General features: G+C 45.3%; 4 protein-coding genes across 4 annotated transcripts; 1 reads left to right on the top strand and 3 right to left on the bottom strand.

The window, feature by feature from the left end:
- Positions 1-1,954: 1,954 nt before the first annotated feature.
- On the bottom strand, positions 1,955-5,026 carry LOC137628700 (nematocyst expressed protein 3-like). Its single transcript, XM_068359851.1, has 2 exons — positions 4,443-5,026; positions 1,955-2,099 (listed from the first exon to the last, which is right to left on the bottom strand). The coding sequence occupies exons 1-2, from the start codon at positions 5,024-5,026 to the stop codon at positions 1,955-1,957; spliced, it is 729 nt and encodes a 242-aa protein (XP_068215952.1).
- A 211-nt stretch (positions 5,027-5,237) lies between these two features.
- Positions 5,238-6,014, bottom strand: LOC137628699 (nematocyst expressed protein 3-like). Its single transcript, XM_068359850.1, has one exon. It carries the CDS (start codon positions 6,012-6,014, stop codon positions 5,238-5,240), a length of 777 nt encoding a protein of 258 aa, XP_068215951.1.
- Positions 6,015-6,972: 958 nt separating this feature from the next.
- LOC137628698 (uncharacterized protein DDB_G0282077-like) lies at positions 6,973-8,282 on the top strand. The gene is made up of 2 exons (XM_068359849.1): positions 6,973-7,225; positions 8,200-8,282. Exons 1-2 carry the CDS (start codon positions 6,973-6,975, stop codon positions 8,280-8,282), a joined length of 336 nt encoding a protein of 111 aa, XP_068215950.1.
- Positions 8,279-11,442, bottom strand: LOC137628697 (ral guanine nucleotide dissociation stimulator-like). Its single transcript, XM_068359848.1, has 2 exons — positions 10,960-11,442; positions 8,279-8,320 (listed from the first exon to the last, which is right to left on the bottom strand). Exons 1-2 carry the CDS (start codon positions 11,440-11,442, stop codon positions 8,279-8,281), a joined length of 525 nt encoding a protein of 174 aa, XP_068215949.1.
- Positions 11,443-22,697: the final 11,255 nt, after the last annotated feature.

The raw sequence follows: 22,697 nt of genomic DNA, 5'->3' as shown, positions 1-22,697 counted from the left end.
GCCATTGTTTCTTGTAGTGAAATTTAGAGTTGTGACTTGAGAAGAAAAAGAAACATTATCAGGGTTTGTAAATATACCCGAACTAATGCCCCCCCCCCCCCAAGAAAAAAGAAAAGAAATAATAATAACAAAAAGGGGGGCGGCCGTGCACTGCTCGGCATATACCGCTTGCCAGTACATAGGACACTATTTCTTATAATACTTTCAAAAGAAATTAAATAAAGGTAAAATCCATTGAATAAACACTATTAACTACAGAAACAAGTTTTTCTCGTTATTGGATTCACTTCACTCTTGGTTCATTAATTGGGATTTGATTTTACTATAGTTAAGGACGGGAAATGGTTCCTTAGAAACAGGTAGCCTGAGACTTTTGGTTCTATGTCCTGCACCTCCCTGGATTCAGTCCTTGAAATTACGTCTGTGCACGCCTTCTGGTTCTATGTCCTCCACCTCCCTGGATTCAGTCTTCATGTGGGTATGCCTTGGAATTAAGTCCGTGCACGCCTTCTGGTTCTATGTACTTCACCTCCCTGGCTGGGCGGTCATAATATCGGCAAATACGTCCATATGAATATGTTATTTCTCTCGTGCACGGGGGCTTTATCACTTGAGGAAGTCCCCTGACTATGAATGGTGGGAGAAACCACATGATGAAAATCAAGAGGAGAGCCAGACACTTCATTGCGTTTGCTTGACGTCCTAATGCAGACTGCGGTCCAGTTCTTCACGAAAGGGAGGAGGCGAGGCAAGCAGTGGAGGGCTCAGACAAGAATGCTGTTTGCAGTATATTTTTTTGCCATGAACAAACTAGTTCTTGCACTTAAAAGATGAGTGCATTGTTGTCCTGTGATTGACTAAAGGTATATGAAATTGGAGAGGAATATGTTCGGGGATGAACTATTAAAGATCTCTAAACGGAAGTGATACTTCAGCTATGAAATATTAGGGCATTATTCCATTATTCTATATATATATATATATATATATATATATATTTATATATATATATATATATATATATATATATATATATATATATACTTACAGCAATAACAAATGCAGCAAATGTCCTTATTCATTTCTAGTGTTTGGCCAATTTTCATCTTCACGCTGACCACTACAGATTGGTGATGGTGGAAGACTTTAGTGTGATTGCTTACAGCAAACCAACCTAGTAAGGGTGTCCTTGATAAGTACAACTCTACTGATCATGACGATACACAAACCTTTTCACCGTGTTAAAGTAAGCCCACTCTGAAAGATATATACTGTATATATATATATATATATATATATATATATATATATATATATGTATATATATATATATATATATATATATATATATATATATATATATGCAAATATATATATGTATACATATATATGTAAATATATATATGTATACATATATATGTATATATATAAATATATATATATATATATATATATATATATATATATATATATATATATATATATATAATTATATACATATGTGTATATATATATATATATATATATATTTTTACTTGCTAAGCTACTTCTATATATACTGTATGAGGGTGTATGGTAGAATTATATACATAAAGTTATACAGTATACACAGTATTTGTGATCGACCGTGCAAGTGATTTAAAGTAATTGTGTTGTATCGTTTGATATATTGTATTTTAAATGGAATAATCGAGGAAATTCAATATTACTCAAGCTATATACTTTGATTATAATTATACGTAATTTTGTGTATTACTTTGGGGTGAGTGATTGGCTAAAATTGAGAGAGAGAGAGAGAGAGAGAGAGAGTGAGAGAGAGAGACTCTCTCTCTCTCTCTCTCTCTCTCTCTCTCTCTCTCTCTCTCTCTCAGAAGATTATATCATGAGGTTTTTCTAAGTCAATTGTGCCACATATAGTATGTTCCTTTTCTAACAAATCTCTCACTTAGCTAGTTTATAACAAATACGTGATTCGTGCACCTTCTCCTTTGTCTAAGTCCTCAGTGATCTTCCCATATAATTTTTTTGTCCCCTTCAATATTTCCTCTATCAAATTCCTACCCTTCACATTCATAGGTGTAATAAGGCATATGCTACCCCTACAATGAATACAGTTACTTTGTTTCATCTTTATATTCAGGCAAAAGAACCATTTTTCATCTGAGTCATTCCTTTGGAACTTTTTCCTTATCCAGATGTACCTTAGAAACCCCGGTCAGTCGCTAATTACCCCCACCAAGGAGTTTATATTTTCACTTGCTTTTATTCATTTATTTGTCAGTTTGTTTGTCTGTTAGCAGGAATACGTTAAAACTTCTTGCCGGATTTTCAACAAATTTTAACAACGGATGGATATTATACTCTGGAAGAATCCATAAAATTTTGAAAGTGATCCGGATCAAGATCGCAATTCGGAAAGGCAACACAGCTTGTGGGGCCGTGACCAAGCCCATCCCTGTTGGTAGGGCCTTGGCCAGCTCGCCTTTAGGGCTGGGCACATGGCCAGGCCCGGAACGATGGGTGGAACTGTGCCCAGGCCAGGCACAGCGGGTGGGGCTGTGGCCAGGCCCAGCATAGGGTAGATACCGTGACCAGACCCAGCACAAGTTCCCAGAGAAACATCAGTTCAACATTGGAACTTTTTCAGAACTTGGAACTGGATCGAAATAACTCACATTATACTAAGAGTTAATTTGATTTGTTTATTCATAGGACATAGGTCATCTTTACCCATGTCCCCATCAAGGTCACCCCAATACATTCCCTACCCTCACGTGCCAGCCTGTCTGGCAAACATCCTGCTCAGGGATTTTCTTTCCTATAATCTCTGAGCAAAATATTCACATTTAGGCTGCACTTGGCTACTACATCGAGAATCGAGCGAATACGTTTCTCTAGATATGCCTTGTTATTTTTATCTTTACCTGATCATTCTTATCTTTGTTTGCAGTTGTTCTTTACTTTTGCTTCAGGATAAGTTTCCTCAGAAGCCTTGCGTCCTTGTGAACAGGCGTGTAGATACTTTTTAGACACCAGATCTTATTTCCTTTCCTCACTGGGCTATTTTCCACTGTTGAGGCGCTTGGGCTTGTAGCATCCTGTTTTTCCAACTAGGGTTGTAGCTTAGCTAATAATAATAATAATAATAATAATAATAATAATAATAATAAACAATTTTATAGATCATCCCTTTTCCTTTCCTCAAGGATTTTTAACATCAATGTATTTCCATCAAGAAATACAGATAGTGTCCTAGTTGGTATTCGAATCCTTATAAGGAGAATCGAGTCGTTACACATGCCCATCTCGGTATTGACATTCCTTGGAGTGGGTTCGAACCCAGTTGGGAAAGAAGGGTTTCCTCTCTTGGGTTCTCAGATTTCATAGTTTTCGAGGGAAAACTTCTCCACCAATGTCAGGTTATCAAGACGTTTGGAGTCAATTGTTTATAAACAAATATTCAGATTTATTTTTATCTGTAACACCTTTTGATGCTTAATTAATTGTCCTTTTGTTTACATATTTCTTCTGATGTCCTTTTTATTTTACAAATGTATATTCATAGTGTATATGTGCTCTATGTATCTTGGCTTAACTGGCTATCCATGGGCGTTTATGAATAAACTTGACTGATTTTTAAAGAAAAAGCAAAACTGTTAACATCAAAGAAAATTGTCCTACAAGCACAGAGGGTTTAAGTAATAAGTTATATGTAACAATAACTGCTTATTGAAATACAAGTGGCAGTTTTTAGAAATTCAAAATTGTAAATAAGATAACAATTAAAAGAACAGATATTGATTGAGGATTTCTTCAACAAGAATTTTTTTTTTTTTTTTCAAATCTCTCTCAATAGATTCTGTCATATGTTTATGTTTAAGTCTAATTGTGTAGCATACAGTACGTTACTCATATATTGGCCTGAGCCGTAGTGGTCAGGCCCTGCACAGGGGTGGACGACACAGCGTGTGAGGATGGGTCCTGGCCAGTACACGAGATTGGACTCTGTCCAGGCTCGGCACAGGGGTTGGAGACGTGGCCAGGCCTGGCACAGGAGATCTGGCTGTGGCTACACCCGGAACAGGACGTGGGGTCATGGCCATGTCCAGGACAGGGCGTGGGACCATGGTCATGTTCGGCACTGGGCCTAGGGCTATAGCCATGTCCGGCACAGGGCGTGGAGTTATGGCCATGTCCGGCACAGGGCGTGGGGCCATGGTCATGTCCTGCACTGGGCCTAGGGCTTTGGCCATGTCCGGCACAGAGCCTGGAGTTATGGCCATGTCCGGCACAGGGAATGGGGCCATGGCTATGTCCGGCACAGAGCGTGGAGTTATGGCCATGTCCGGCACAGGGAATGGGGCCATGGCTATGTCCGGCACAGGACGTGGGGCCATGGCCATGTCCGGCACAGGGCGTGGGGCCATGGCCATGTCCAGTACAGGAGGTGGGGCCATTCCATGTCCGGAACAGGGCGTGGGTCCACGGCCATGTCCGGCACTGGGCGTGGGTCCACGGCCATGTCCGGCACTGGGCGTGGGGCCATGGCTATGTCTGGCACAGGATGTGGGGCAATGGCCATGTCCGGCACAGGGCGTGGGGCCATTTCCATTTCCGGCACAAGGCGTGGGGCCATGGCCATGTCTGGCACAGGGCCTGGGGCCATGGCCATGTCCGGCACAGGGAGTGAGATCATGGCTATGTCTGGCACAGGGCATGAGGCCATGGCAATGTCCAGAACAGGACGTGGGGCCATGGCCATGTCCGGCACAAGGCCTGAGGCCATGGCCATGTTCGGCACAGGGTGGGAAGCCATGGCCATGTCCGGTACAGAAAGTGGGGCCATGGCCATGTCCTGCACTGGGCCTAGGGCTTTGGCCATGTCCGTCACAGAGCGTGGAGTTATGGCCATGTCCAGCACAGGGAATGGGGCCATGGCTATGTCCGGCACAGGACGTGGGGCCATGGCCATGTCCGGCACAGGGCGTGGGGCCATGGCCATGTCCAGTACTGGAGGTGGGGCCATGCCATGTCCGGAAAAGGGCGTGGGTCCACGGCCATGTCCGGCACTGGGCGTGGGGCCATGGCCATGTCCAGCACAGGGCGTGGGGCCATGGCTATGTCTGGCACAGGATGTGGGGCCATGGCCATGTCCGGCACAGGGCGTGGGGCCATTTCCATTTCCGGCACAGTGCGTGGGGCCATGGCCATGTCCGGCACAGGGAGTGAGATCATGGCTATGTCTGGCACAGGGCATGAGGCCATGGCAATGTCCAGAACAGGACGTGGGGCCATGGCCATGTCCGGCACAAGGCCTGAGGCCATGACCATGTCCGGAACAAGGCGTGAAGCCATGGCCATGTCCGGTACAGGAAGTGGGACCATGGCCATGTCCAGCACAGGGCGTGGAGCCATGGCCATGTCCAGTACAGGAGGTGGGGCCATGCCATGTCCGGAACAGGGCGTGGGTCCACGGCGATGTCCGGCACTGGGCATGGGGCCATGGCTATGTCTGGCACAGGATGTGGGGCCATGGCCATGTCCGGCACAGGGTGTGGGGCCATTTCCATTTCCGGCACAGGGCGTGGGGCCATGGCCATGTCTGGCACAGGGCCTGGGGCCATGGCCATGTCCGGAACAGGGAGTGAGATCATGGCTATATCTGGCACAGGGCATGAGGCCATGGCAATGTCCAGAACAGGACGTGGGGCCATGGCCATGTCCGGAACAGGGCGTGAAGCCATGGCCATGTCCGGTACAGGAAGTGGGTCCATGGCCATATCCGGCATAGGAAGTGGGGTCATGGCCATGTCCGGAACAGGGCATGAAGCCATGGCCATGTCCAGTACAGGAAGTGGGGCCATGGTCATGTCCGGCACAGGGCGTGAGGCCATGGCCATGTCCGGAACAGGGTGTGAAGCCATAGCCATGTCCAGTACAGGGAGTGGGGCCATGGCCATGTCCGGCACATGGCGTGGGGCCATGGCCATGTCCGGAACAGGGCGTGCAGCCATGGCCATGTCCAGTACAGGAAGTGGGGCCATGTCCATGTCCAGTACAGGAAGTGGGGCCATGTCCATGTCCAGTACAGGAAGTGGGGCCATGGCCATGTCCGGAACAGGGCGTGCAGCCATGGCCATGTCCAGTACAGGAAGTGGGGCAATGTCCATGTCCAGTACAGGAAGTGGGGCCATGTCCATGTCCAGTACAGGAAGTGGGGCCATGGCCATGTCCGGAACAGGGCGTGCAGCCATGGCCATGTCCAGTACAGGAAGTGGGGCCATGTCCATGTCCAGTACAGGAAGTGGGGCCATGTCCATGTCCAGTACAGGAAGTGGGGCCATGTCCATGTCCAGTACAGGAAGTGGGGCCATGGCCATGTCCGGAACAGGGCGTGCAGCCATGGCCATGTCCAGTACAGGAAGTGGGGCCATGTCCATGTCCAGTACAGGAAGTGGGGCCATGTCCATGTCCAGTACAGGAAGTGGGGCCATGTCCATGTCCGGAACAGGGCGTGCAGCCATGGCCATGTCCAGTACAGGAAGTGGGGCCATGTCCATGCCCATTACAGGAAGTGGGGCCATTTCCATGTCCAGTACAGGAAGTGGGGCCATGTCCATGTCCAGTACAGGAAGTGGGGCCATGGCCATGTCCGGAACAGGGCGTGCAGCCATGGCCATGTCCAGTACAGGAAGTGGGGCCATGGCCATGTCCGGAACAGGGCGTGCAGCCATGGCCATGTCCAATACAAGAAGTGGGGCCATGTCCATGTCCAGTACAGGAAGTGGGGCCATGGCCATGTCCGGAACAGGGCGTGTAGCCATGGCCATGCCCAGTACAAGAAGTGGGGCCATGTCCATGTCTAGTACAGGAAGTGGGGCCATGTCCATGTCCAGTACAGGAAGTGGGGCCATGGCCATGTCCGGAACAGGGCGTGCAGCCATGGCCATGTCCAGTACAGGAAGTGGGGCCATGTCCATGTCCAGTACAGGAAGTGGGGCCATGTCCATGTCCAGTACAGGAAGTGGGGCCATGTCCATATCCAGTACAGGAAGTTGGGCCATGGCCATGTCCGGAACAGGGCGTGCAGCCATGGCCATGTCCAGTACAGGAAGTGGGGCCATGTCCATGTCCAGTACAGGAAGTGGGGCCATGTCCATATCCAGTATAGGAAGTGGGGCCATGTCCATGTCCAGTACAGGAAGTGGGGCCATGTCCATGTCCAGTACAGGAAGTGGGGCCATGTCCATGTCCAGTACAGGAAGTGGGGCCATGGCCATGTCCGGAACAGGGCGTGCAGCCATGGCCATGTCCAGTACAGGAAGTGGGGCCATGTCCATGTCCAGTATAGGAAGTGGGGCCTTGTCCATGTCCAGTACAGGAAGTAGGGCCATGGCCATGTCCAGTACAGGAAGTGGGGCCATGTCCATGTCCAGTACAGGAAGTGGGGCCATGTCCATGTCCAGTACAGGAAGTGGGGCCATGTCCATGTCCAGTACAGGAAGTGGGGCCATGTCCATGTCCAGTATAGGAAGTGGGGCCATGTCCATGTCCAGTACAGGAAGTAGGGCCATGGCCATGTCCAGTACAGGAAGTGGGGCCATGTCCATGTCCAGTATAGGAAGTGGGGCCATGTCCATGTCCAGTACAGGAAGTGGGGCCATGTTGTGGAGGATTTATTTTTGTTTTATTTAAATTTTTTCTTTTGCCAAATCCAGAGAGAGAGAGAGAGAGAGAGAGAGAGAGAGAGAGAGAGAGAGAGAGAATTTTATTTGCTTTAGTTTTGCTAGATCGCGCGAGAGTGTGTGTTTGTGTTTGTGTGTTTGTGTGTCCGCGGTGCGCGCCGAAGAGCAAGTGGTAGTTAGAGAATGATTGTTTGTGGTGAGAAAGACTGTTGGTACAAATGAGGTTGTTTGTTTACATTTTTTAGTTAGGTTACGACAGTGGTGAATGTTTCGGAGCGAATGCTTTTTTTATTTGACTGCAGCTTAAGGCAGTTGTGTGAGAGCTGGATTATATTTATATTTTTCTGACCAGCGTGGAAGTGTTGATTGATTTAAAAAGTAAGTACAGTTTTGTTTATCTTTGCTTGTCGTGTTTGTGAGTGATAGGAACAATTTATTATTTATCTTTGATTATAGTGCGATAGTTAAGTTAATTAGGAATGTTCGTAAGTGTTTTTCTTTTTTATTTTGGCAGGCCGTGATTCCTCCTTTGGAGTGACTAAAATTTTTGAAAGTGGATTATTGCTGATGACCTGGCCTGCGAGTGATTTTGTTTAGACTGCTCTTTTGAATTGTCCCACTGTTGATGACCTGGCCTGTTTATTGAGATTACGCATGATGATGATGAGGATGATGATGATGATGATGACGATGACGATGACGATGATATGATATCCAGGACCCCAATTAGGGAGGTAGTTGCGGAAAATTGCCACACAGTGTGTTGCTAGCCACAAAGGTGTGGTTGTGTGCAGTAAAAGACAGTTCTGCAGTGTGTGGACGGCTGTCAGTGTGCCATTGATTAAGACTCTGTCCTTATAAATATATATAATCATACATATTTGGGTGTTGGTGTGAAGTTTGATTTTAAGTTTGTTAGGTTTTTTGGATGATTTATTTGAATGGTATACGGTTATTATATATTTGAGTGTTGATAATTTGATTGTGGATTATTTATGTTGAGGATTTTAGTTTTTAAGAAATATAGTATTAAGGGTATGTTTTGTTTTGTTTGTCCTTTTGTCCAAGAGTCCAGTTGATAACGTAAGGGGAAAGTTTGTGCAGAGGAGACTATTTGTCAGTTAGTGTGATCAAGGGTGTGGGGGTTGTTTTTGCAACATCCCGCAACATTATCCATGTCCAGTACAGGAAGTGGGACCATGTCCATGTCCAGTACAGGAAGTGGGACCATGTCCATGTCCAGTACAGGAAGTGGGACCATGGCCATGTCCAGTACAGGAAGTGGGGCCATGGCCATGTCCAGTACAGGAAGTGGGACCATGTCCATGTCCAGTACAGGAAGTAGGGCCATGGCCATGTCCAGTACAGGAAGTGGGGCCATGGCCATGTCCAGTACAGGAAGTGGGACCATGTCCATGTCCAGTACAGGAAGTAGGGCCATGGCCATGTCCAGTACAGGAAGTGGGGCCATGGCCATGTCCGGAACAGGGCGTGCAGCCATGGCCATGTCCAGTACAGGAAGTAGGGCCATGGCCATGTCCAGTACAGGAAGTAGGGCCATGGCCATGTCCAGTACAGGAAGTGGGACCATGTCCATGTCCAGTACAGGAAGTAGGGCCATGGCCATGTCCAGTACAGGAAGTGGGGCCATGGCCATGTCCAGTACAGGAAGTGGGACCATGTCCATGTCCAGTACAGGAAGTAGGGCCATGGCCATGTCCAGTACAGGAAGTGGGGCCATGGCCATGTCCGGAACAGGGCGTGCAGCCATGGCCATGTCCAGTACAGGAAGTGGGGCCATGTCCATGGCCAGTACAGGAAGTGGGGCCATGTCCATGTCCAGTACAGGAAGTGGGGCCATGGCCATGTCCATGTCCAGTACAGGAAGTGGGGCCATGGCCATGTCCGGAAAAGGGCGTGCAGCCATGGCCATGTCCAGTACAGGAAGTGGGGCCATGTCCATGTCCAGTACAGGAAGTGGGGCCATGTCCATGTCCAGTACAGGAAGTGGGGCCATGTCCAGTACAGGAAGTGGGGCCATGGCCATGTCCAGTACAGGAAGTGGGGCCATGTCCATGGCCAGTACAGGAAGTGGGGCCATGTCCATGTCCAGTACAGGAAGTGGGGCCATGGCCATGTCCGGAACAGGGCGTGCAGCCATGGCCATGTCCAGTACAGGAAGTGGGGCCATGTCCATGGCCAGTACAGGAAGTGGGGCCATGTCCATGTCCAGTACAGGAAGTGGGGCCATGGCCATGTCCGGAAAAGGGCGTGCAGCCATGGCCATGTCCAGTACAGGAAGTGGGGCCATGTCCATGTCCAGTACAGGAAGTAGGGCCATGTCCATGTCCAGTACAGGAAGTGGGGCCATGTCCAGTACAGGAAGTGGGGCCATGGCCATGTCCAGTACAGGAAGTGGGGCCATGGCCATGTCCAGTACAGGAAGTGGGGCCATGTCCATGTCCAGTACAGGAAGTAGGGCCATGGCCATGTCCAGTACAGGAAGTGGGGCCATGGCCATGTCCGGAACAGGGCGTGCAGCCATGGCCATGTCCAGTACAGGAAGTGGGGCCATGTCCATGGCCAGTACAGGAAGTGGGGCCATGTCCATGTCCAGTACAGGAAGTGGGGCCATGGCCATGTCCGGAAAAGGGCGTGCAGCCATGGCCATGTGCAGTACAGGAAGTGGGGCCATGTCCATGTCCAGTACAGGAAGTGGGGCCATGTCCATGTCCAGTACAGGAAGTGGGGCCATGTCCAGTACAGGAAGTGGGGCCATGGCCATGTCCAGTACAGGAAGTGGGGCCATGGCCATGTCCAGTACAGGAAGTGGGGCCATGGCCATGTCCGGAACAGGGCGTGCAGCCATGGCCATGTCCAGTACAGGAAGTGGGGCCATGTCCATGTCCAGTACAGGAAGTAGGGCCATGGCCATGTCCGGAACAGGGCGTGCAGCCATGGCCATGTCCAGTACAGGAAGTGGGGCCATGTCCATGTCCAGTACAGGAAGTGGGGCCATGTCCATGTCCGGAACAGGGCGTGCAGCCATGGCCATGTCCAGTACAGGAAGTGGGGCCATGTCCATGTCCAGTACAGGAAGTGGGGCCATGTCCATATCCAGTATAGGAAGTGGGGCCATGTCCATGTCCAGTACAGGAAGTGGGGCCATGTCCATGTCCAGTACAGGAAGTGGGGCCATGTCCATGTCCAGTACAGGAAGTAGGGCCATGTCCATGTCCAGTACAGGAAGTGGGGCCATGTCCATGTCCAGTACAGGAAGTGGGGCCATGTCCAAGTCCAGTACAGGAAGTGGGGCCATGTCCATGTCCAGTACAGGAAGTGGGGCTTTGTCCATATCCAGTACAGGAAGTGGGGCCATGTCCATGTCCTGTACAGGAAGTGGGGCCATGTACATGTCCAGTAAAGGAAGTGGGGCCATGTCCATGTCCGGAACAGGGCGTGCAGCCATATCCAGTACAGGAAGTGGGGCCATGTCCATGTCCAGTACAGGAAGTGGGGCCATGTCCATGTCCGGAACAGAGCGTGCAGCCATGTCCAGTACAGGAAGTGGGGCCATGTCCATGTCCAGTACAGGAAGTGGGGCCATGTCCATATCTAGTACAGGAAGTGGGGCCATGTCCATGTCCAGTACAGGAAGTAGGGCCATGTCCATGTCTGGAACAGGGCGTGCAGCCATGGCCATGTCCAGTACAGGAACTGGGGCCATGTCCATGTCCAGTACAGGAAGTGGGGCCATGTCCATGTCCAGTACAGGAATTGGGGCCATGTCCATGTCCGGAACAGGGCGTGCAGCCATGGCCATGTCCAGTACAGGAAGTGGGACCATGTCCATGTCCAGTACAGGAAGTGGGGCCATGTCCATGTCCAGTACAGGAAGTGGGGCCATGGCCATGTCCGGAACAGGGCGTGCAGCCATGGCCATGTCCAGTACAGGAAGTGGGGCCATGTCCATGTCCAGTACAGGAAGTAGGGCCATGGCCATGTCCGGAACAGGGCGTGCAGCCATGGCCATGTCCAGTACAGGAAGTGGGGCCATGTCCATGTCCAGTACAGGAAGTGGGGCCATGTCCATGTCCAGTACAGGAAGTGGGGCCATGGCCATGTCCGGAACAGGGCGTGCAGCCATGGCCATGTCCAGTACAGGAAGTGGGGCCATGTCCATGTCCAGTACAGGAAGTAGGGCCATGGCCATGTCCGGAACAGGGCGTGCAGCCATGGCCATGTCCAGTACAGGAAGTGGGGCCATGTCCATGTCCAGTACAGGAAGTAGGGCCATGGCCATGTCCGGAACAGGGCGTGCAGCCATGGCCATGTCCAGTACAGGAAGTGGGGCCATGTCCATGTCCAGTACAGGAAGTGGGGCCATGTCAATGTCCAGTACAGGAAGTGGGGCCATGGCCATGTCTGGAACAGGGTGTGTAGCCATGGCCATGTCCAGTACAGGAAGTGGGGCCATGTCCATGTCCAGTACAGGAAGTGAGGCCATGTCCATGTCCAGTACAGGAAGTGGGCCCATGGCCATGTCCGGAACAGGGCGTGCAGCCATGGCCATGTCCAGTACAGGAAGTGGGGTCATGTCCATGTCCAGTACAGGAAGTGGGGCCATGTCCATATCCAGTACAGGAAGTGGGGCCATGTCCATGTCCAGTACAGGAAGTGGGGCCATGGCCATTTCCGGCACAGGAAGTGGGGCCATGGCCATGTCCAGTACAGGAAGTGGGGCCATGGCCATGTCCGGAACAGGAAGTGGGGCCATGTCTATGTCCAGTACAGGAAATGGGGCCATGGCCATGTCCAGTACAGGAAGTGGGGCCATGGCCATGTCCAGAACAGGAAGTGGGGCCATGGCCATGTCCGGAACAGGAAGTGGGGCCATGGCCATGTCCGGAACAGGAAGTGGGGCCATGGCCATGTCCGGAACAGGAAGTGGGGCCATGGCCATGTCCGGAACAGGGCTTGCAGCCATGGCCATGTCCAGTACAGGAAGTGGGGCCATGGCCATGTCCGGAACAGGAAGTGGGCCCATGGCCATGTCCGGAACAGGAAGTGGGGCCATGGCCATGTCCGGAACAGGAAGTGGGGCCATTGCCATGTCCAGTACAGGAAGTGGGGCCATGTCCATGTCCAGTACAGGAAGTGGGGCCATGTCCCTGTCCAGTACAGGAAGTGGAGCCATGGCCATGTCCGGAACAGGGCGTGCAGTCATAGCCATGTCCAGTACAGGAAGTGGGGCCATGTCCAGTACAGGAAGTGGGGCCATGTCCATGTCCAGTACAGGAAGTGGGGCCATAGCCATGTCTAGTATAGGAAGTGGGGCCATGGCCATGTCCAGTACAGGAAGTGGGGCCATGGCCATGTCCAGTACAGGAAGTGGGGCCATGTCCATGTCCAGTACAGGAAGTGGGGCCATGTCCATGTCCAGTACAGGAAGTGGGGCCATGGCCATGTCCGGAACAGGGCGTGCAGCCATGGCCATGTCCAGTACAGGAAGTGGGTCCATGTCCAGCACAGGAAGTGGGGCCATGTCCATGTCCAGTACAGGATGTGGGGCCATGGCCATGTCCGGAACAGGGCGTGCAGCCATGGCCATATCCAGTACAGGAAGTGGGGCCATGTCCATGTCCAGTACAGGAAGTGGGGCCATGTCCATGTCCAGTACAGGAAGTGGGGCCATGGCCATGTCTGGAACAGGGTGTGTAGCCATGGCCATGTCCAGTACAGGAAGTGGGGCCATGTCCATGTCCAGTACAGGAAGTGAGGCCATGTCCATGTCCAGTACAGGAAGTGGGCCCATGGCCATGTCCGGAACAGGGCGTGCAGCCATGGCCATGTCCAGTACAGGAAGTGGGGCCATGTCCATGTCCAGTACAGGAAGTAGGGCCATGGCCATGTCCGGAACAGGGCGTGCAGCCATGGCCATGTCCAGTACAGGAAGTGGGGCCATGCCCATGTCCAGTACAGGAAGTGGGGCCATGTCCATGTCCAGTACAGGAAGTGGGGCCATAGCCATGTCTAGTATAGGAAGTGGGGCCATGGCCATGTCCAGTACAGGAAGTGGGGCCATGGCCATGTCCAGTACAGGAAGTGGGGCCATGTCCATGTCCAGTACAGGAAGTGGGGCCATGTCCATGTCCAGTACAGGAAGTGGGGCCATGGCCATGTCCGGAACAGGGCGTGCAGCCATGGCCATGTCCAGTACAGGAAGTGGGTCCATGTCCAGCACAGGAAGTGGGGCCATGTCCATGTCCAGTACAGGATGTGGGGCCATGGCCATGTCCAGTACAGGAAGTGGGGCCATAGCCATATCCAGTACAGTAAGTGGGGCCATGGCCATGTCCGGCACAGGAAGTGGGGCATGGCCATGTCCGGAACAGGGCGTGGGGCAATGGCCATGTCCGGAACAGAGCATGGAGCCATGGTCATGCCTAGCACAGGTGTTGGTGTCGTGGCCATGCCCAGCACAGGTGTTGGTGTCGTGGCCACGCCCAGCACAGGGGTTGGAGTCGTGGATAGGCGCAGCACATGGGCCCTGGGCTGCCACTAAAACCGTAACCTTGAAAGGTGGGGGCCCCAAATCCGAAGCCTTCACATAAATGGCGTGCAATTAACTGTCCTCGAGTAACGACACGGGGCCCCGGCTGCGATTTTTTTTTTCCCCAAACAGGTTTGCAGGTTGGGGCGGGGTTCGTGCGCAGAAAACAGATTCCAAGGGTAACTCCTTTATTACGGTTAGGTTAAGATTTGATGGGTAGCTACCTCCTGAAGGTTTTGATTAGTAACTTCTTTCATAAAGAACTGAAATGTTTATAGACGGCCTAATAATAATAATAATAATAATAATAATAATAGAAATAATATATATATATATATATATATATATATATATATATATATATATTTGTGTATATATATATATATATATATATATATATATATATATATATATATATATATATATATATATATATACACATGATCTGCATATCAAAAGTAAATATTTGTCCTGTAAGTAATAAAACTAAATGTTACTAAAATAGCTTAATTTTCACAATTTTGCTTGCATTAATAACAATGTTTCTAACAATTCCATAGTCGATTCGTGCAAGTAGCCTACATCTTGTTCACAACAAATCATCATTACTTTGATATTTATTCCTTCATTGTTGCACCTGTTTAACCATGTAGATTTCTTACACTACTGGATCCTTTCACTGGCTAGTCAGTAATACATTGGATCCCTCGCTTTAGCTGAGGCTAAATTTCCTTTGCCTACGCATTCACCGAGTAGTCTGGTCTATTTTTTTCACATTCTTACATGTCCATATTCACCTTTCAACAATGAGATTACCAAACAATTCTTCTTCGTTCAAGGGGTTAACTATTGCACTGTGATTGTTCAGTGGCTACTTTCCACTTCGTGAGGGTACAAGAAACTCTTTAGCTATGGTAAGCAGCTCTTTTAGGAGAAGGACACTCTAAAATCAAACCGTTGTTCTCTAGTCTTTGGGTAGTGCCATGGCCTCTGTACCATGGTCTTCCACTGTCTTGGGTTAGAGTTCTCTTGCTTGGGGGATACACTCGGGAACACTATTCTATAGTTTATAAATGGAAGATTTATTCCAATGTTGTTACTGTTCTAAAAATATTCCATTTTAATTGTTTATTACTTTTCATATAGTTTATTTATTTCCTTTCTTCACTTGGCTATTTGTCCCTGTTGGAGTCATTGGTTTACAGCATTGTGCTTTTCTAGCTAGGGTTCTAGCTTAGCTACTACTACTACTACTGCTACTACTACTACTACTACTAATGATAATAATAATAATAATAAGAGAGTTGACACAATAATTAATAAATTCATAAAGGAAGACCATCACATAGTCTAAGAGGTATATATGGGAGGAAAGGTAAGAGGGAGCAAATTCAAAGAGAAAATAAGCTGGGAACAGTTTTAAGGAGAAAGAAATTGTTTCGATGAATGATTATATTCGAGGAATTGTTCATAACTTATATTTTAGGTATTGCAATAGTCATCATCATTACGATGAACTTGATGAATGTTAAGAGTATTTTTGATACACTACATTTTAAGAATACATGTTAATAAACGTTAATTTTGATCTAATTTTACATTTCAAAAATAAAGGTTTAGAAATCTTTAGACTATATTCTAATTCCATGTTTATGTTTGAATATGTAAATCTTCTTATCAGACAGACGGTAAGCAATCATTGCCAAGAGCAATATCATATTATCCCATAAATCTCTTCTGATATGTCAATCCTCTAATGGCTATTTTTGTCACTCTTTTATTATGTCACTCTTTCGAAAGGTTAAACTCTACATTTGTGATTCTGTTTTTACTTTTGATGACAATTTCTATACACAAAAGCTTGGTATGGCAATGGGAAATCCTCTTTCGCCTGTTTTAAGTAATTTATATATGGAGTTTTTTGAAACAAGATTTTTACCTAATATTTTGCCTTATGGTGTTCTGTGGTTTAGGTATGTTGATGATATTTTTTGCATATGGCCTCTAACCGAAAATGTAAATGCATTTCTCTTTGAACTGAACAACTTGATGGTTGTCTTTCATTTTTGGATGTAAATGTTCACCGTACTCTAAATGGCTTCAAATACTCAGTGTATAGAAAACCTACAAACGTAAATTCATATATTCACTATTATTCTAACCATAGTAATCAAGTTAAGAAGGCTACTTTTTCTTCTATGTTTTTAAGAGCCTTACGTATCTGCAGCCCGGAATTTCTTCAGGAAGAGTTTGAAAATATCTTCAACATATCGGAAAAATTGAAATACCCTAAATATTTCATTGAGTGTGCTTTACAAAAAACACAAAGAACTTTTTATTCTGCAACTCCGAGAATGGCTTTTAATAATGATAATGTGCTCGTTTTACCATATAATGACCTCTTACGGAGGGTTCCAAATTTTTGCAAGAATTTTAATATCAATGTTGTTTTTAAATTTTCAAATACACTGAAAAGCATACTAATAAGGAATTCTCCCAAAGTTTCTCAGGGCTGCATTTACGGGGTTCCTTGCATGAACTGCAAGTGTTTTTATTTCGGACAATCTGGGAAGGGACTGGACACCAGAATTAAACAACACAAATATAGTGTGAGAACGGGACAAATCTCGAATGCTTTGTTTTTACATATTAATAATTTTAATCACACGATTCATTGGGAGGGGGCAAAAATTGTTTTATATTGTAATAATATAACTCGTAGAAATATAATTGAATCTGCTTTTATCAAATACCACAGTGACTTAATGAATGTAAGCCAGGGTATGTACACCCATCAACAAAACCGGTGTCGCCTGGTCAGACCTGACTTGGAGAGATCATGCCCCTCTTGCCCTGAAAGGTGGCCGACATTAAACAACCGAGACATCGTTAGGATGGTTCGAATGTGAGGAGGAGGGAAATTACCGATATCACTCCAAGAAATGCGATGAAGAGAGAGAACTTTTTATTCTTTTAAGAAATGTAATCTAATATTATTTCAAAACTAATTCATCAAATGATTTTATCACAACTTTTTATTTGAATTTTCCTATCCTATTTCTATATAAAATTTTCTTGAATAATATTGGAACTGACTATTCATATCAATATTCTTAACACGAAAATATCCTTCGTTTGCATTTTATCATGCAATTCCTCTCTCTCTCTCTCTCTCTCTCTCTCTCTCTCTCTCTCTCTCTCTCTCTCTCTCTCTCTCTCTCTCTCTCTCTCTCTCTCTCTCTCCACATAAATACACACTGTGGCCTACGTTTTATATGTAGGGGCTAATAATGTATCATTTCAAATAGCACCTATTGGGCCACCAATCATTAATAAGTGGCCTTTGTTCAAAATTTCAATGGTAATGAGGTTTAAAGGTTTAGTTGTTGATTTCAGTGTTTTTCTTTGATTTCGATCATGAGCAACGTAGCTCGGTGTGGTTGGGGTCAGCTTTTGTCACGGGCTACTTGGCTCCGGCCCTCTTAGAGAAAATAGTATTATTTGCTATATCAATTATATTAGTTTAAGGTTGGCGATTTAAAATGCATCATCAGTTAACATAATCTATATTGTTTCAGAAGTTTTAATAACAATAAAATATGTGAAATGACATGCAATGAAAGTTCATTGGTGCATTATTATAGTGATGTGATATATAGGATGTAGGGTATAGAATATTAAACTATCAACACATTGTTTACTCAAATTATCTGGTTCGGTGTCAATAACCTTAGATGTCAGGATGACAAAAAGCTCCTAATCAATCAGTCAATCAATCAAATCATCCGGGCAAGTCGCTCACTTTAAAGCGAACCCCCTTCCCTGGTGACGATTGCTCAATGCTCAAAGGTCCGAGTCTAGCTGGTTTCACCCTTCCAAAGGCAAAAGGAAATATTTCCTTAGCATTGAGTATTCGTATTATTACAATCTTATTTGTCGTTTCTTGTCCTGATGTCCAACACCTTAAAAGTGTTCTCCCGGTAAGCTTTTCAAGGAATCCATTACTCGATATTTGTTCAATCAGTCTTTCGCATATTTACTTCGTTACGATATAATTTTAAACACCTGGAAACAAACTGTATGGAATATTGTCATCTTAGTATTTTGTTTTTCATTTACAAAAACTTCCACCAGAAGGATCTTATCATAACTGAGACCTTTAAACCTCAAACATTGGGGATGGGGGTAGAAGGATATAACCAGGTGGGGGTTAAAGATGATGGTGGAGAGGTGCCAATTGGGTAATCTTAATAGGGTTAATGTATGGCTTGACGAGGTTTGCTTATCAACATTTATGAAGTGATGATGATCATGATAATACCCCTATTGATAACATTTAATATCAATGATTCCAACTTGCAATGACAACGGGCATATGTCGTTCTAACATTGATTTTAGGTGGTCATTGAACATCTTTGGAACAAGGGATCTTCACCCGAAAGAAATACAATTGCAACACCAACTTGCAAAGTAGTTAGCGGTCTTGTGTAATCTTTAGGAACATCTAAATAATATAAAATATTGGATACAGGTAATATATATATATATATATATATATATATATATATAAAGAGAGAGAGAGAGAGAGAGAGAGAGAGAGAGAGAGAGAGAGAGAGAGAGAGAGAGAGAGAGAATATATATATATATATATATATATATATATATATATATATATATATATATATATATATATAAGAGAGAGAGAGAGAGAGAGAGAGAGAGAGAGAGAGAGAGAGAGAGAGAGAGAGAGAGAGAGAGAGAGTTACAAGGATTTTGGATGTCTAAAAGTCTTTTTAGTCCATTCGCAGAGACTCCATTTGCTCTTTGGTAGAGCGATTTAGTTTAAGCATTTGGGGAGTTCTTATGATCTTATCTAACTTATTCTAGAACTCGAGAGAGAGAGAGAGAGAGGAGAGAGAGAGAGAGAGAGAGAGAGAGAGAGAGAGAGAGAGAGAAGCGGGGTCATTTCATTCATAAAAAATGCCTAAAGTATATGCTGTATATAATTGTAGCACCTCTTTGGCCCACATTTTGATATTCCTTACCTCTAGCATTAGGGTTTTTTTGGCCTCTTATTTTGAGGTGCCTTACTTCTAGCATTTGAGGTTCTTTGACCTCAATTTTTAGGTGCATTATCTCTAGCATTAGGAGCTTTTTGAACTCTATTTTGAGGTGCCTTATCTCTAGCATTAGGGAATTTTTTACCTCTATTTTTAGGTGTCTTAACTTTAGGTTTAGGGGCTTTATGAACTCTATTTCGAGGTGCCTTATCTCTAGCATTAGGGGCTTTTTGACCAATTCTAAGGTGCTTTATCTCTAGCTTTAGGGGCTTTTTTACCTCTTATTTTGAGGGGCCTTATCTCTAGCGTTAGGAGCTTTTTACCTCTATTTTTAGGAGCCTAATCTATAGCATTAGGGGGTTTTATCCTCTGATTTTGAGGTGCCTTATCTCTAGCATTAAGGGATTTTTTTACCTCGATGTTGAGGGTCCTTATCTCTAGCATTAGGAGCTTTTTGACCTCTATTTTTAGGCGCCTTAACTTTAGATTTAGGGGCTTTATGACCTATATTTTGAGGTGGCTTACCTCAAGCATAGAGGGGCTTTGTGACCTCTGATTTTGAGGTGCCTTATCTCTAGCATTAGGGGATTGCTTACATCTATTTTGAGGTGCCTTATCTTTAGCATTAGGGTATTTTTTACCTCTATTTTTAGGTGCCCTAACTTTAGCTTGAGGGGCTTTATGTCATCTATTTTAGGTGACCTCTCTCTAGCAATAGGGGTTTTTTTATCCTCTGATTTTGAGGTGCCTTAAATCTAGCATTAGTTTTCTTTACCTGTATATAAAGTTGCCTTATCTTTAGCATTAGAGGCGTTTTTTACCTCAATTTGAGGTGCCTTTTCTCTAGCATTAGGGTTTTTTACCTCTACTCTGAGGTGCCATATCTCTAGCATTAGGGGCTTTTTACCTCGATTTTGAGGTGCATTACTTCTAGCATTACAGCCTCTTTGACCTCTATTTTTAGGTGCCTTATTTATAGCATTAGGGGACTTTTTACCTCTATTTTTAGGAGCCTTATATATACTATTAGGGGCTTTTTGACCTCGATTTTGAGATGCATTACTTCTAAAATTAGAGGCTCTTTGACGTCTATTTGTAGGAGTCTTATATATAGCATTGGGGACTTTTTAACCTCTATTTAAGGTGTAGTACCTCTAGCATTAGAGGCTCTTTGACCTCTATTTTTAGGTGCCTTATTTATAGCATTAGGGGCTTTTTGACCTAGACTTTGAGGTGCATTATTTCTAGCATTAGAGGCTCTTTGATCTCTATTTTAGGTGCCTTATTTATAGCATTAGGGTATTTTAGACCTTGATTTTGAGGTTCATTACTTTTAGCATTAGAGGCTCATTGACCTCTATTTTAGGTGCCTTATTTATAGCATTAGGGGTTTTTTTACCCCGATTTTTAGGAGCCCTGTTCATAGCATCAGTAGCTTTGTAACCTCCATTTCGAGGTGCATTACTTCTATCATTAGAGGCTCTTTGACCTCTATTTTTAGGTGCCTTATTTATAGCATTAGTGGCTTTTTGAACTCGATTTTGAGGTTCATTAATTTTAGCATTAGATGCTCTTTGACCTCTATTTTAGGTGCCCCATTTATAGTATTAGGGGCTTTTTGACCTCGACTTTGAGGTGCATTATTTCTAGCATTAGAGGCTCTTTGACCTCTATTTTTAGGTGCCTTATTTATAGCATTACGGGCTTTTTGACCTTGATTCTGAGATTCATTACTTCTAGCATTAGAGGCTCTTTGACCTCTCTTTTTAGGTGCCTTATTTATAGCATTAGGGGCTTTTTTAACTCAATTTTAAGGTGCATTACTTCTAGCATTAGAGGATCTTTGACCTCTATTTTTAGGTGCCTTATTTATAGCATTAGTGGCTTTTTGAACTCGATTTTGAGGTTCATTAATATTAGCATTAGATGCTCTTTGACCTCTATTTTAGGTGCCCCATTTATAGTATTAGGGGCTTTTTGACCTCGACTTTGAGGTGCATTATTTCTAGCATTAGAGGCTCTTTGACCTCTATTTTTAGGTGCCTTATTTATAGCATTAGGGGCTTTTAGACCTGGATTCTGAGATTCATTACTTCTAGCATTAGAGGCTCTTTGACCTCTCTTTTTAGGTGCCTTATTTATAGCATTAGGGGCTTTTTTAACTCAATTTTAAGGTGCATTACTTCTAGCATTAGAGGATCTTTGACCTCTATTTTTAGGTGCCTTATTTATAGCATTACGGGCTTTTTGACCTCGACTTTGAGGTGCATTATTTCTTGCATTAGAGGCTCTTTGACCTCTATTTTTAGGTGCCTTATTTATAGCATTACGGGCTTTTAGACCTTGATTCTGAGATTCATTACTTCTAGCATTAGAGGCTCTTTTACCTCTCTATTTAGGTGCCTTATTTATAGCATTAGGGGCTTTTGACCTCTATCTTTAGGAGCCTTATATATAGCATTAGGGGCTTTTTACCTCGATTTGGATGTGCATTACTTCTAGCATTAGAGGCTCTTTGACCTCTCTTTTTAGGTGACTTATTTATAGCATTAGGGGCTTTTGACCTCTATCTTTAGGAGCCTTATATATAGCATTAGGGGCTTTTTACCTCGATTTGGATGTGCATTACTTCTAGCATTAGAGGCTCTTTGACCTCTCTTTTTAGGTGCCTTATTTATAGCATTAGGGGCTTTTGACCTCTATCTTTAGGAGCCTTATATATAGCATTAGGGGCTTTTTACCTCGATTTGGATGTGCATTACTTCTAGCATTAGAGGCTCTTTGACCTCTCTTTTTAGGTGACTTATTTATAGCATTAAGGATTTTTACCTCTGTTTTGAGGTTTCTTATTTATAGCATTAAGGGTTTTTTTTTTACCTCCAATTTGAGGTGCCATATTTCTCGCATTAGGGCCTTTTTACCTCTATTTTAAGGTAATATACCTCTTGCATTAAAGGCTATTTTACGTGTTTGTTTAAAGGCTCTTTGTTGCTGTTCTCTTTTTTCTGTTCAAGTTTTTCAAGATCTTTAGTTGTTCGGTTTCCTTTGATATTTCATCCTCCACTTTCCTTAGTTCGTCAATTTCCTTCGAGATTTCATGTATTCTTTCTTAGTTCGCCAGTTTCCTTCAAGATTTCCAGAGAGATTTCAGTGCCGAGTCCTCTGTTTGTCAGATTCCTCAGAGAAATCGATGGCATCCATGTCTTCGTCCATCGTGGCGATGGGTAGTAACAGGAATGTAATAAATTTTCTCCGCATACGTCATCATGCTAAAGTAAACGACGAGCAACACAACATATTTACCAATACGATCTGGATATGTCCTTTCTTCAATGTCGAATTTTGGGACTATCCTGTTGAAGAACCACACGTCGCTCACCGTTCAGTTGAACCACTTT

Source organism: Palaemon carinicauda, chromosome 36, assembly GCF_036898095.1.
Source record: "Palaemon carinicauda isolate YSFRI2023 chromosome 36, ASM3689809v2, whole genome shotgun sequence".
Lineage (NCBI taxonomy): Eukaryota > Metazoa > Arthropoda > Malacostraca > Decapoda > Palaemonidae > Palaemon > Palaemon carinicauda.
The sequence above is the reverse complement of the archived record's forward strand: the minus strand, read 5'-3'. Positions and strand labels throughout refer to the sequence as shown.